We start from the raw sequence: 14,465 nt of genomic DNA on the forward strand, positions 1-14,465 counted from the left end.
CCCTTAAAAAAAAAAATATATATATATATATATATATATATAGAGAGAGCGAGAGATAAATGGGCTTAAAAATGTTACTACTATTTTATTCCCTCTACCACTAGCATTAAAATAATATTTCTTCTCTTTCTTTATTTAATTCTTTTTCTATTTCTTTTCTCAAGCTCCTTCTCAAGCTCTCAGCTCTCACAGCGCTCAAACTCTCATCCTCCACGAACCGATTCCCATCATCCTCATCCACAAACTATCACCGATTCATCAACCTCCTCACCGCCGCCACCGAAGCTCACGCACCATCGCCGACCCGATTCATCACTTCGAAGCCCAGCTCATCTTTGCCGCTGCCTTCCACAGCCCATTTTAAATAAAAGCGCTATTTACCGCTAACTAGAAAACGGCGCGTTTAAGAGGGAATTTAAACGGTGCGTTTCATTACCATCATAAAATTTCATAATTGGTGAGTTCTTTGTAAATTGTATACTGTGGTGGTGAATGATTGAGAGTGAGAGGCTCTGTTTGTTTGAGGGAAAATTTGTGTGCATCCAATTTTCTCGACCAAAACTTTCCGGGAAAATTTCTCACAAGCGCGATTTTCTTCTGTCATAGTAATAAGAACCTAATGGCAGAGCCAATAGCAGGCAAAGAAGACGAAGAAGAAGAAGAGCGTGAAATGATGGAGGAAGTCGAAGAAGAGACGGAGGGTATGGCGGAGAGAATGAGGAGGAAGGAGAAGAGGAAGGCGAAGAAGAAGATGAAGAGGAAGCAGATGAGGAAGGAAATGGCGGAGAAGGAGCGAGAGGAAGAGGAAGCGAGGCTGAACGATCCGGAGGAGCAGAGGAAGCTGAGGATGATGGAGGAGGAGGAGAAGGAGAGGATGGAGAGGGATAGGAAGGAGTTCGAGGAGCGAGAGAAGGCGTGGATCGAAGCCATGGAGAGGAAGAAGAAGAAGGAGGAAGAGGAAGAAGAGGAGGAGCGAAGAAAGAAGGCTCTTGAAGAAGATTCGAGAAGACAACAACAGGTTTGTTTTTCTATTTGATCATTGTTTCAGTTTGGATGCTGAGAAATTGTGGGAAAAGAAAAGAAAAGAAAATGCGTTTATTTTTGTTGTATTATTCTGTGTTTTTAAGTTTGCGGTTCTGTTTGAATGATGAGAAAGCATGTAGATATATATGTTGAGTATGTTTGCGGTTTCGTTTGGCTGCTGAGAAAGTGTGGGAAAAAGAAAGAAAATAGGCTTATGAAAATTTGGCTGTTCTTTTTTGTTGTTTTGTTCTATTTTCAAGTTTGTGATTCTGTTTGAATGATGAGAAAAGTATGTGGAATAAAAGAAGCTAGTTTTGAAACCACTTCAATTTCTATCTTGTAGCTTAGGGAAGAAGTGTGGGATGTGAAAGAAAAGAGGTTATGGTTGCCTTGATCTCATTTATGGTTCGTTTGAATGGAAGAATTTGAAGAAAAGGATTTGTATTTCAATTTTTAGTTTAAATGACTTGAATAGAAAATCGATAAAGATTTTTTTTTTTCCTTTCTATTTGATGAAATTTATGTATGGATTTGAGCCTTATTAATAGGTAGATTGTAACGATTAGGTGTAGATGATTTTGTTAGAGCAAAATTCCTCAGAGCTCAAATCAAGGGAATTTGAAACCCCCAAATCTAAATGCAAACTTGGGAATTTGACTTAGAGATGCGTAGATGATGCTTAGTATATTTTTGGTTGATGCTAATTGTTTTTTGGTTTTCATGAGTCAAGTATATTGTAAACTTGTAGTCTTTATACGTGGTTATCTTAAGGATAAGTGGATTTGATTAATTTTTAAAATGAAGGGTTTCATCAGGGGACAAAGAATAGCCATCATTTTTAAGAATATGTTTTTTTCAAAAGCGAGAATTGATGTTTAAGAATGCTATTATGGCAGCAACTCATAGTGGTTTTCTTGTAATTTAGGAGGAGAGTTTTTTTGTATGTCAGAAATGATTTTTCTAAATTGCTCTGCATAATATGGCAGGCTGAAAATGAAAATGAGCTCAATGAGGATGACGATTGGGAATATGTCGAAGGGCCTGCTGAGATTATCTGGAAAGGAAACGAGATCATTGTCAAGAAGAAAAGGGTCAAGGTTCCAAAGAAGGATGCCAACCAACAAAGAATAGACGTATGCTATGTCAATCATCAACTAAATTTAGATTAATTGTCTTTGTGGTGTGTATTATGTTTTGGATGTGAAGATTCATAGAGGTTATCATTTACTCTGCAGAATGCTGATAGGCCTACGTCAAACCCTCTTCCTCCACAGTCTGAGGCATTTGCTGATTATAAGAATGCACCCAAATTATCAGCAGAACAGATCATTGAAAATGTTACTCAACAAGTTCCAAATTTTGGAACTGAACAGGTTAGTCAGATACGTCCTTTCTCTCTCTCTCTCTCATGATTACTTTAAATATGTCTGTCTTATATGTGTGCATGGTCTTTAATCTTTAAGCTGTGTACTTTTATATTTCGCAGGATAAAGCTCATTGTCCTTTCCATTTAAAAACTGGAGCTTGTCGTTTTGGTCAGCGTTGCAGCAGAGTTCATTTTTACCCTGATAAATCATGCACACTGCTTATCAGGAACATGTACAATGGTCCTGGCCTTGCTTGGGAGCAAGATGAGGGGCTTGAGGTCTGTAAACGCTGCCTTCATGTGATTCTTGTATCCTGATAATAACTCTAAAGCTTCTACAGTCATTGAATAGTGTGGGGTAACTAAAGATGGGATCATCAAAAATTAAACTTTATTTATTTATTTTTTTTGTTAGAATTATGTGGTTAAATTATTAAATTTACCATATCCCAATAGCTTAAGCTTAACCTGGCTTTGATACCATGTTAAATTACCAATTGTCCCAAAAGCTTAAGCTATTGGGATGGTAAATTTAATAATTTAACCACATAATTCTAACAATTTTTAAATAAGTTGGGTTGATGCATCATGGTTATGCAGATCTTTCTTTTGTTTCTACTATATATATTTTTCTTTTGCTGGGTTCTTTTGTTGCTACTATAAGTGTCTCATATAAGCAGCACAGAATAATGTCAGGGATGGCGTTTGTCAATACTTGGCACATCTTAATTGGTGATTTATGTCTTGTGTATCCTTTTGTGAATTAGTGTTTTATCAACATCAGCATGTGGTTGACATCTTGCTAAACATATCAAACTGATTTTCAGCTACTGTTGCTGCTAAATCATGATGTGACAGTAAGCTCAACTAAGCTCAATGCAGAACTACATACTGCTTCCTGTACTTTCTTATGTAATATGTGCATAATATTTGCATCTTTTTCCCCTGTAAATCCTAAATGCAGATGCTATTTTAGTCATAGGTCATGTTATGATTTGAAACTTTTATATTTGTGTTAGTCTTTCTGTGGTTGATTTTATATTATACGTAGATCTTAATTCAGTCCTTTTCATGTTTAGAATTATTGTTGCTGTTCTTTGACCTTAAATCAGAAATTCATCTCAAGATTCACTTCAATGAAGGTTCATGGTTTTGGCATTGGTTGGTTGGAGTAAAAGAAATTAGCAATTTTGTATCCTACTTGCTGCTCTCAAGGGTGGTTATCTTACAAAATCTTCCTTTTTTTCTTTTTTTTTTTCTTTTTTCCCTTTTTTTTTAGCTTCCTTTTACCCTTTCATTTCTTTATTTCTTTCTTCCTTATTTCTTCCTTTGATCTTATATAAATGAAACAATTATTCCATCATTTGTGAACTTCAAAAAAAAAATCCTTATCAAAAAATAGTTAATAAGGGAAGGGTTTTTTTTCTTTTTCTTTTCTTTTCTAATTATGCTTCATTTATTTATATTCCATAAAATCGAGTTTGGTTTCATATTTGAGATTTTTTTGTTAGTAAATTTATTATAGTTATCTTACTTCATGAGTATTTTCCTTGACGACTAGTGGATTTTTTGACTGGGAGTATTGGAGCTCTCTGCTGGTAATGGCCATTACCTTGCGAGGTTTGAGAATGCAGGCAACAATACTTGTATGTGAATACATTTGGCATTTTCTTGTGTTAAAGATGAAAAGAAGGAAGAGCGTATGCGTCACTTCTATCATGAAACAAAAAAATTCATGTTTATTTTGCGTGTGTGTGTATTAAATAATGAGAAATGTAAATAGTTCTTGGAAGCTTACATTGTATACCATGATTAATCCAATTAGCAACTAAATGACTAATTAACTTTAGTTATTTTGGTTTTTATGCATCACAAGTTTGATACACAGTATAATGTTCTCATGAACTCTGCAAAATCTGTCATGCTACACATTTGCATCAGGCATTAGGACTATCTAGGGTTATTATGCCAAAGTTTATTGAGTTATTTAATATATTTCCAGGATTTACAATTTCTCATACCTCCTAATTTTAGTGGCTCTTTTGTGCGTCATAAGATATCCCTTTCTATCCCTGTTGCCTGAAGGTCCTAACTCCTAACTAGTCGAGAGTCATCTGCCTCCTTGGGTTGAAGCATAACCTTCCAACTACTAAGTCTTGTTGCTAATGTGAAAAAATTACCTCTATGCTACCTCCTCTTGTCTACATTTTTTGCATTGTTGCATATACATGCCCCAGTTTAGGGGAAGTATCTTGTGCCAATTTTAAGTCCAATATGATAAGTTAGCTTTTATATGGACTTTTTTCTTATCATTATAATTGAGCCAATGCTGGTTTGCCATTTTTCTTTTACATGTGTGCTTAGACAGTCAGTGAGAGAGAGAGATGGTGTCTGGGCACATGGACGCGCTTGCTTGTGTTTATGTCATTGATCTTGTTGTGTTTTTTTGTTTGCTAATTGATGGGTGAACTAGTTTGCAGCACAAATTTTAAATAGGTCCTAATTCTTGAACATGCAGATTACAAACTTTTTTTGACTACTGTAAATGTACATACATCTTTTATTTAAAATGGCTTACTTCTGAGAAATTTTGGTTTGAATTTTAGATTATTTATCGTACCACGTAAAATTTTTTTCCCAAACTTTTAATTCATTATTGTCTTATCAAAAGGTGGCCAAACTTCCTGATCACGGCCTAATTTTACACCAACTCAAATTGGGTAGTCTCCATAGCTGCCCGATTTTATATTATCAAAAAGTCATGGATATTAGCCAAAGTTAAAACCATGAGCATGATTTTGTGGAGGCTGGCAGGCTTTTTCACATGGATCTTGAGAAATTGAGATACCAGGATCCATCATGTTGCTTATCATCTTATAAGTGCCTAATGTCTTTATATCTGATAAATTATGTTGATTTGATTTGTTTCTTCTTCTTCTTTTTTACCTTCTCAGCACACAGATGAAGAGGTTGAAGGTTGTTATGAAGAATTTTATGAGGATGTGCATACAGAGTTTTTGAAGTTTGGGGAAATTGTAAATTTTAAGGTTGTTGACTGCTGTCCATGCATTTTTTTTTAAAGCCAAATATGTTAGTAACATGTTCTCACCTGATTGTGGGATGTTGTGTTTTTGGATGGTTGAGGATTATTACAAATATGTGTCCAGCGAACAACTTGTTGGTTGAGGATTTGTTGATTATTTATATTTATTAAATATGAATTGTTTATCTGGTGCTAAAACTGCACAGAGTTTGGATTTTTGTTTCATTTTGGTAGAGTTATATATATCTTTCTTTGAGATTGGAAAATATCCTGACAAGAAAATAAGCATCTGTTTTACTCATTTAGGATGGTTAAACTTAATGCCTATTCTAGATGTTAGAAAACTCCCGCCTCCCTTCTCTTTTCTCATGTAAACAGTTTTTGTCCATGAAAATTTCAGTTTTTTTTTTTTACTAAACTCATGTATGCTACACTCTATCGAGAGATGTATTAAAACTTTCTGGTTCCTGGGAAATTTTTTATTTTATTTTATTTTTAATTGGTAAGATACACACTGACCCCATTGAACCCACAACCCCATCCTCCACCCCACTCTTATAAGGGGAGGAGGTGCTAGTGACTAGAGCTCATTGTCGGTTCCTAGAAAGTACAATGAAAAGGAAACTCTTCAAAAATCCTTTGCTTCTTAAGATTATTTGAATATGTCTAAGCAATTTTCTTTGGCTTCCCTTATTTTTCCTTTAAGGATATTGAAAGGGAGAACACCCAAAGCATCCACAACAATATGTGGCCTGGAACTTGACTTTCTTAAATCTTGTATCTATTTCCAATCTTATAGTAACAAATGTCATGTCTTTGTCAGGTGTGCAGAAATGGTGCATTCCACTTGCGGGGAAATGTCTATGTACAATATAGGTCACTGGATTCAGCTGTTCTTGTTTATAATTCTATTAATGGTCGGTACTTTGCTGGCAAACAGGTACTGGATCTGCTTCAAATGTGAAGTGTCTTCAATATAAGTCACTGTGTCTAAGATTATTTTAGCTAGTAGGCAGTGTATTTCTTGCACAAGCACTTGGCTCTATCCCCCAGCGTATTACCCTCTACCATATTTCATATTGTATACTTTTTTATTATAGAAATTTGGTGTTTGATATGGTTTATCATTTAATTGAAATGTGCTGTGTCTTTGTTATATAACTACTTGTTTTTATGGATTTAGTAATGATAATTATGGTTTTTATACTCCACAATCTGTATGCTCTTTTCTTCTCTCTCTCTTTCTCTCTCTCTCTCTCTCTCTCTCTGTACCTTTGACTACAAATACCATTTTCCTTTGACAGATGAGTGTCCTATGAAATTAAAACATCATTTTAATCTAGTTTTTGGAGTAGTCCCAGTTCCACATGTAATTGTGATAATATTTTTATCCCGGTTCCAGATGAGAATATCAATAATTTGTTGCTCCTTTGCCATATCCATAGTGGTCTTTTAACTGCCTGACTTTAATTCTTTCATTTTTCGACCTTGAACCCACACCTCATGAATCGGAGGTCACTAGTTTAAAATTTTGAATCTTGCCTTTCCTTCCCTTAGTGCCAAAATCTTCTTACCAAAAATAAATAATAAATTCAACATTAGTTTCTTGAGGGTGGTTTATTGATATTGGTATTTTTTTGGGCAGATAAGTTGTGAATTTGTCAATGTCACCAGATGGAAAGTTGCCATTTGTGGGGAGTATATGAAGTCAAGGTTCAAGGTACAACCAGCCCATCACCTTTATTTTTATTTGAGGCAGTTGCATTCTCTTTGTTGCTTTTGCTGGTTTCCGTTATGCTTTTAATTTTGTACAGAAATTTTCCAAAATTTTGTTTTGAATAATATAAGAACATCAATCTTGAGTCACTTTTCTAATTTAATTTTGAGTTCTGTCCTTTGTTCTTGTTAATGGCCTTTCTTGTTGAATCTTTACAGACATGTTCTCATGGTACTGCATGCAATTTTATCCACTGTTTCCGCAATCCTGGTGGAGACTATGAATGGGCTGATTTTGATAAACCACCCCCAAGATATTGGGTGAGAAAGATGGCTTCTTTATTTGGTTATTCTGATGAAGTGGGGTACCAGAAAGAGGTGGAGCAAGAAAATTTGGGTCAGCTGAGGCACTCTAGAAAGAGGTTAACTGATGTAGACAGGTGTGCATATACTTTTAGCAGTAGATGCAGCATGCAGTATCTAGTGTTTGTGAAACCTGGTATATTGAACTATGTTTTGCAATTCAATGTTTTAGTAATCCTAAACTTTTTCAATACAAACAGACCAGAGTAAGTGTTTTTTAACCTATTTTCATCAAAACCTTTCAATTATTAGGAGTGTTGATTTATTTTTTCAAAATTCTCATTCCAAGATATCCCAACAAGCTGTCAAATGATTTTATAAATTTTGAAGGCATTTGTAAATCGTGTAATGTTCAAAATATGGCCAGATAATGTGCACAACATTGTATCAATATGCAAGAAGGAAATAAAATTGGTTGGTAAAAAATAGTAGTCAATAGTAATGTACTCTTGCTAATATTCAATTCATTGTGCTAAATTTTCCTGTTGACTGGAGTAGCAGTTTCTTAATTTGGCCATTGCGTGCAAAATCATTTTTGGCGTTATTTAAGGCAGAATCCAAGTTTGTTGGCCTTTTTTTTTTTTTTTTGTTTAATGGCACCTAGTTATTTGTACAAACTTGTACTAATTTCATGTTCTGTTTCATCCAATTCTTATATATTTTATGCATTTTAAATTGGTCTACCCCTTTCTGTTTCTTCTATATGATTGAATGTTTTTCTATAGTTCCTCAAATTTCCATGGCAGGTATTACTCAAGATCTAAATCCAAAGAGATTGACTACTTGAATGGTGGTGGTTCTAGTAGAAGAAATGACAACAAAAATGATATTCAAAAGAGCACACAACGGAGGGGGCGCACAAGTAACGACAGAAAGCAAATGGAAGTTCTTGATGAGGATATGCGTGGAGAGAATACGAACTTTAAAGGCAGTTATTATAGGAAGAGTAGAAGTCATGATACTGATTCTGAGGGTGAATGGTCTGACAGGTACAAAGATAGGTACTATGGTAGTGCAAGGAAAAGCTCAAGACACCAGAACAGAGATGTCAATCATAGAACACATGAAGTTGAATCTGAGGGGGGCTATTCAGATAGGAGTGAAGATAGAGAAACTCACAACGGTCATGCTAGGAAAAGCTCAAGACACAGCAGAAATGCTAAATTTGTGGATGATTGTGAAGGCCAAGAAAAATTTGATGGCAATTGGTCAGATAGAGATGGAGACCAGGAAACACATGATGCTTACATGACCAAAAGTTCAAGACACAGGAGAAAAGTGGGACATCCAGATGATCATATGGACAGCAAGAACAGAACTCTTGATACTGATGGAGAGTGGTCAGATGGGGAGAGAGACAGAGACAGGCACCATAGAAAAAGGAGTGAAAGCTCAAGACACCTGAGGAAAGTGGGACATTCAGATTATCATAAGGACAGCAAGAACAGAAGTCATGATCCTGAAGGAGAGTGGTCAGATAGGGACACCAATCGAGATAGACACCATCATAAAAAGAGGAAAAACTCAAGACGTGACCACAATCGTGGGGGTAGCAAAAACAGGGCTGATGATACTAATCTTAGCTCTGATTGGTTGGACAGTGATGGAGAAAAACACAAGAGTCAAACTAGGAAACATACGAGACACAGGAATGAAGTGTTGGATTACTCAGATCATGAAGGGGAACCAGCAAAAAAATTGAAAGATAAATTTCACAGTAGGGAATCCAGCATAGAAAAATCTGGTCTGGAAAGAGGCTCCATGCATAGTCACTCAAGATGGGATAGCATAAATGAGAATTTGGAATCAGATGGGAGTCGTGAGTCCAACAGTTCAGATCAGTATGTCCAGAGACACAAATCACATGACCTTGAGTCAAGCTACAACTCTGATAAATATATCGACAAGCAGGACCGTTGGGAACCTGATTAAGTTAGAATTACCAGAAACTTGTAAGATAGATCACAATTGCTGAGAGTTACTAGTTTGGCACACTGGGTCAATATGATAGAAGGGATGAATGATGATAAACATGATGTCCAGATAAATCACATTTAGCTTTAGTTCTTGATTTTGCATATAATCTTTCCTGCCTCCCTCTACTGTTGACAATTATGATCTAGATTCAGCATTAGGTTGATAGTCTTAGGTTTTAATGTTGCATATAATTTTCATGTGAGATTGCAGTCTCTGTTTCTTAAATCTTCAAATATTCAGAGACTGATTATGGTGCTTATTTTGAGAACCCCGAAGTCGACTGTCTCCATCTAAAATGAAAATCATCTTCTGTTTGGGTATCTATTTCTATCTCTTGTTTGGGACACACGGCTGAAGAATTTTGGAAGAGCAAAAATCATAACAAAAATTCTAAGACCACACAATAATCCACAATTTTTGCCACAACTGTCCATGTGGTAGACTATGAGTGGTAGAGAAAAAGTGTTAGGTCTTAGTGAAAGTGACATATAGTCAATCATAGTCTGTAACATAGGATAGTTGTGGCAAAAGTTTATGCATTGCTAGATTTAATCAAATCATAATAGTGTGGTCCCTCATTGGCTTTAATAGCCCTCTTACAATTCCAGTAGCATTGATAGTCTTTCAGCCACACTTCTCTTGGCGGTGAAGGATGACATGAAGCACTTTTTATGCAAAAGACATGCATACTTATTCAAATTAACACAACTATTTATATCATCTTTCGAAAATGTATAGGGTTTGCCTTTGATTTGATAAGCTTAGGTATTCTTACTGAAATTTGCAAGCGTAAGCACCATCATGGTGTTATTGAAGAGACTGAGCGGAATGTTTAGGAAAACATCTTGGTATATGAAGAGTGATAGTAGGTTTCGTATAAGATTTAGTGAGAAAATTGCATTTAGCCTTTATTTATTGAAAAAGAACATTAAATGATAAATTCAGGTATAATTTTTGGAATAAGTGATCATTTATCACTACAACGGTTCGACAATTAGCACTATACATGCATCTTTACTCTTTGTGCTTGAAAATGTACAAATCAGGATTCGTTTTCCAAACAGCAGTAACAATAACGTTTAAAGTAAACTAGGAATTCTTTATATATAAATTTCTATGGGGAAAAAAACCATAAATTGTCACCTACATTATGGATTCTTTCAGCTGCTCTTTAGAATAAATAAATAAAAACTAATTACAAACCTTTTAACAAATAAAATTTTGTTATTGATAGATTTCATGTGCCAATTGCTAAATACACATAGTTGGCTTTAGCCTAATTAACAGGTCATTCTACAATACACACCTTTTTTCTTTTCTTTTTTTCTTTTTTATATACGTATACCATACTTACCAAATCTTAACCATTCATTTATTATTATAAAACGTAAATATAGTACATTAAAAAAAAAAAAAAAGAAGAAGAAGAAGAAGAAGAAGGATGTGCAGCAATTAAGATTTGATTGTTATTCATACATTACAAAGAACAAATCCAAGAACTCCAAATGATTGTACAAGAGATGATGCAAGACAATATTGAGCACCCGAATAAATAACTGAGCCTGCTACAGAATCATGTGACCACGGTCGACTAAATTCGTCTAGTCCTTTGTTTAGTTGTAGAGCAGAGAGAGGTGAACAAAACTACACTCAGAATCTTACAACCTTTGGGGTTGGAATTGTATTGTTGTAGTTGTAGGTCCTTGTCTTCTTCAAAGGGCCTTCACTAAAATTTTCTCCTGCTGTGAACTCATAATGGTCAGATCAAACTATAACAGTTCACATCAGAAAGCAATCAGAGCTAGTTTCAATTAAAGAAGTAAAATTAAGAGTAAAGACTCAGGTGACAACTGACTGGACTAGCTATAAAGAACAAATTGAACCATGCTTCTAAGGTGTAGATGAAAGACCACCTCTTATGGGTCTCTTTTGCTTAAGCTTCACCTTCACATTGATACCATTATCAATGATAGATTGAAGCACAATCTGAAGCTTCCCTTCCAATCTGTCCCCCTTCCTTGGAGTGTAAACCACATCATGAATATCATCAGCCAATGCTCTCTGAGCCAGAACTGCCCCTACAGCACCACAAGCAGTCACATTCCTAGTTGAAGCTAGGTCAAACTTCATGTCTTTAGAAATGGAATGTGCCACAGCAACAACCTTACTTGTCACCCTGTGAATAACACAGGAACGAACAGAAGCCTTGGATATGTAAATGTCCAAGCAAAAAGGTTCGTGGTAAGGACCCGTAAGCTGATTATAAGTCGGAGTCCTTAGCTTCTTGTTACCAACACAAGCATTATCCATTTCATCAAGTGGAGACTTAACAAATTTGTTGCTTACTGCCTTAGGAAGTTTTTCAACTCTTGGAGCCATGTTACCACTTGGAATTTCCTTTTTCTCTGCCTTTTTGCATTCCTTTGGACCATTCTCTCGATTTGAAGATTTCCTCCGGTGGAAATCAAGATTGTACTCCTCAAATTCCTTGGAATCCCGGTCAAGTTTATAAAACAGATTGCCACGAATTCTCATATTATCAATGTCATCGAAGTCCTGATCACACTCAACAACTTCAAAACAAGAATCAACTTGTTCATCAACCATAAGAGAATTTGCTCCCACTGAAGAACCACCATCTACTTCTCGCCAAGCTTGTGCTAAACCCGATGAAACTTTCCATGTATCATGATCCACAAGCTCGATATCATAACTACCCGAATGAGCTTTATCATCATCAGTAAACAATGGAGAGAGATGAAGACTACTAGAATAACTAGAAGAAGGTACTGAAGGTGTTGTTATGTCTGTCTCTTTATCAAGAATTGTTGTGGAGCAAAAACGACACACCCTCAAAGGAAAATTAGAATTCACAACTGATGAGAAGGCTAGACTTCTCCTCAAGAAATTAAATGTCATGGTTACAACTATATGATATAGTGGATTGCCCGTAACTAGTTCTGACGGGTGGGGTCAGTTGCCCCTACAAGTTTGATTAACAAGTGGTGGGCAAGAACTGATTATTTAAATATTAAAAAAACATTTTGTAAATTAAAAATTATTTCCATTTTTGCCTCACTTTCCTTCATTTTTCTCACCAACCAAACAATGCACTAAAAAATCCTGATCTCACAGATTTCAATTCACAGTGACAGAAACCCTAACTGTATGAAAGATTATTGAACACTGAACAAAATTTACATAATCCGAACCGCAGAGAAACCCTACGCAAACAACAATAGCCAAAAAAAAAAAACGAACTGTAGAGAGCGAGAGATATAGAGTATACCTGAGAGAGAGAGAAAGATTGAATGATTCTCGTATGGTTCATACAATTAAAATATCGAGCGCCGAGAGAATCGGATCGAGAAAAACGAGTGGAAATGGAATGGGGATCGATAAGGTCGTGTTTGGTTGAAAGCCTACGAGACACTCTTTTCTTTTGCCTCTTTTTCTTTTCTCCCTCTCTCTCTCTTTTAGCTGACTTAAACTGTAGTAAACTAGTAATAATAAAAGATAAAGTAAACTGAGAATTTTTAATATAAAATTCTGTGGTGGGGGGGGGGGGGGGGGGGAGAAGACCATATAAATTTAACTAGTCACCGCCTACATTATGAATTCTTTCAGCTACTCGCAAATAAAACTGTTATTGATAGATTTTGAGGCTGTTTGGTAGTGTAACTAGAACAACAGTTTTCAATATTTAAATAATATTATACGTATTTTCACACACTTTTTTACCAACACGTATTTCCAAAAAATACAAACAACGTTACTAGACTAAACACCCCCATATGCCAATTGCTAAATACACATAGTTGGCTTTTGCCTAATTAACCAGAATACACACTTTTTTTTTTCTTTTTTCTTTTTTATATATATGTATACCATACTTACCTACTCTTAACCCATTCATTTATTATTATAATATGTAGATATAGTACACTTAAAAAAAAAAAAAAAAAAAAAAAAGAAGGGTGTGTAGCATAGAATTCTACCCAACTAATAAGTCATGATAATTGGCTTGCTTAATGCTATGTCAGTGAACTTCTCGGATGTGAAAACAAGGGCAGAAGCATCGGATTAGATGAGTGCAGAAGTTAACAAGACATCCAAAAAAGCCTGCAGTTCTCTCTCTCCTTGGTGTTTGCACAACAGGCATGCCATAGACAGGATTTGGCACCATGTATTGCTGATAAGATGAGTAGTTGCTCTCAGCAGCAGCTGGCACTGGCACTGGCACTGTTGGATGATACAATGGAGTAGTCGTTGTTTCCAAGACAATCTCTTCTTGTGGGGGTAATTGGAATTGGAATTGACTTGGCTGGTGGACCAAAGGTGCTGCTGGAATGGCATGATGGTGATGGGTGGTCTGCTCAGGTTCAAGCCATGGTGGTAAGGGTGGAGCTGAGGGCTGAGTTGTTGAGTAGCATGATGAGTACTGACAACAATGACATGGTCGGGGAGGGTGAGGGTAGTAGGGTTCTTGCTCTTGGGTCTTCTTTTTTCTCTTCTTTCTTGACCAGAACTTGAGCTTCTTCACTGCTTTCAGCATTTTCATGTGGCTGGCGAAGTTGCAAAACACTCTTTTTAGGTTTGGAAATTGGGTGAGAGCTGAAGATGAAATTGTTGATGAGTTCATAGATGCATATATGCACTCTTCAACAGCATTGATACGGAATCTTTGAAAAAAAGAGGAGCGGTGGATTGTCTGTCTGTTGAGACTACTAAAAATATAAACGTTTACTTTTATGTGTTTTTTTTACAATTTTCAAATCTTGTGACCGTTGCAAGCCCACTTGTCCCCACGGCCCCACCAAATATGCTTTGTTCTGCTCCTGTCGGGATATTCAGCAAAATGACAAAAGGTGCATCTCCGGTTCAATGTTTGCAGACCATTTTGGTTTACTGTTTATCAATCGACTAGCTTAGATTGGTTGAGAGAGAGAGAGAGAAAGAGAAAGTGGTCAATAATCA

The 14,465-nt window shown here is 35.9% G+C and overlaps 3 protein-coding genes across 11 annotated transcripts; 1 reads left to right on the forward strand and 2 right to left on the reverse strand.

The window, feature by feature from the left end:
* Window positions 1-112: 112 nt before the first annotated feature.
* LOC126716079 (zinc finger CCCH domain-containing protein 5) lies at window positions 113-9,577 on the forward strand. 8 transcript variants are annotated; one of them, XM_050417041.1, is made up of 12 exons: window positions 113-422; window positions 639-1,018; window positions 2,010-2,156; window positions 2,259-2,396; window positions 2,510-2,698; window positions 3,070-3,137; window positions 3,951-4,089; window positions 5,344-5,436; window positions 6,256-6,372; window positions 7,078-7,152; window positions 7,368-7,588; window positions 8,237-9,577. In XM_050417041.1, the coding sequence occupies exons 2-12, from the start codon at window positions 671-673 to the stop codon at window positions 9,441-9,443; spliced, it is 2,742 nt and encodes a 913-aa protein (XP_050272998.1). In that variant the 5' UTR covers window positions 113-422; window positions 639-670; the 3' UTR covers window positions 9,444-9,577. The 8 variants fall into 8 exon arrangements, with proteins under 8 accessions (XP_050272998.1, XP_050272996.1, XP_050272999.1 ...); XM_050417039.1 differs by having other exon boundaries at window positions 113-1,018; XM_050417042.1 differs by having other exon boundaries at window positions 114-1,018; window positions 3,951-4,035.
* A 1,328-nt stretch (window positions 9,578-10,905) lies between these two features.
* Window positions 10,906-12,964, reverse strand: LOC126716087 (uncharacterized). 2 transcript variants are annotated; one of them, XM_050417070.1, is made up of 2 exons: window positions 11,402-12,964; window positions 10,906-11,230 (listed from the first exon to the last, which is right to left on the reverse strand). In XM_050417070.1, the coding sequence occupies exons 1-2, from the start codon at window positions 12,405-12,407 to the stop codon at window positions 11,139-11,141; spliced, it is 1,098 nt and encodes a 365-aa protein (XP_050273027.1). In that variant the 5' UTR covers window positions 12,408-12,964; the 3' UTR covers window positions 10,906-11,138. The 2 variants fall into 2 exon arrangements, with proteins under 2 accessions (XP_050273027.1, XP_050273028.1); XM_050417071.1 differs by having other exon boundaries at window positions 10,906-11,227; window positions 11,402-12,963.
* A 152-nt stretch (window positions 12,965-13,116) lies between these two features.
* Window positions 13,117-14,218, reverse strand: LOC126716089 (uncharacterized). Its single transcript, XM_050417073.1, has one exon. The coding sequence runs from the start codon at window positions 14,128-14,130 to the stop codon at window positions 13,528-13,530; it is 603 nt and encodes a 200-aa protein (XP_050273030.1). The 5' UTR covers window positions 14,131-14,218; the 3' UTR covers window positions 13,117-13,527.
* Window positions 14,219-14,465: the final 247 nt, after the last annotated feature.

The sequence above is a fragment of the Quercus robur genome, chromosome 2 (assembly GCF_932294415.1).
Source record: "Quercus robur chromosome 2, dhQueRobu3.1, whole genome shotgun sequence".
NCBI lineage: Eukaryota > Viridiplantae > Streptophyta > Magnoliopsida > Fagales > Fagaceae > Quercus > Quercus robur.

Excerpts from the sequence above, each read along its gene's own strand:
- LOC126716079 (XM_050417039.1), top strand. The coding sequence starts at position 620 with ATGGCAGAGCCAATAGCAGGCAAAGAAGACGAAGAAGAAGAAGAGCGT. Across the intron at positions 4,090-5,343 it reads AGATGAAAAGAAGGAAGAGC|CACACAGATGAAGAGGTTGA; the intron begins GTATGCGTCACT and ends TTACCTTCTCAG. Across the intron at positions 6,373-7,077 it reads GGTACTTTGCTGGCAAACAG|ATAAGTTGTGAATTTGTCAA; the intron begins GTACTGGATCTG and ends TTTTTTGGGCAG.
- LOC126716087 (XM_050417070.1), bottom strand. The coding sequence starts at position 12,407 with ATGACATTTAATTTCTTGAGGAGAAGTCTAGCCTTCTCATCAGTTGTG. Across the intron at positions 11,231-11,401 it reads GCAAAAGAGACCCATAAGAG|CAGGAGAAAATTTTAGTGAA; the intron begins GTGGTCTTTCAT and ends ATGAGTTCACAG.
- LOC126716089 (XM_050417073.1), bottom strand. The coding sequence starts at position 14,130 with ATGAACTCATCAACAATTTCATCTTCAGCTCTCACCCAATTTCCAAAC.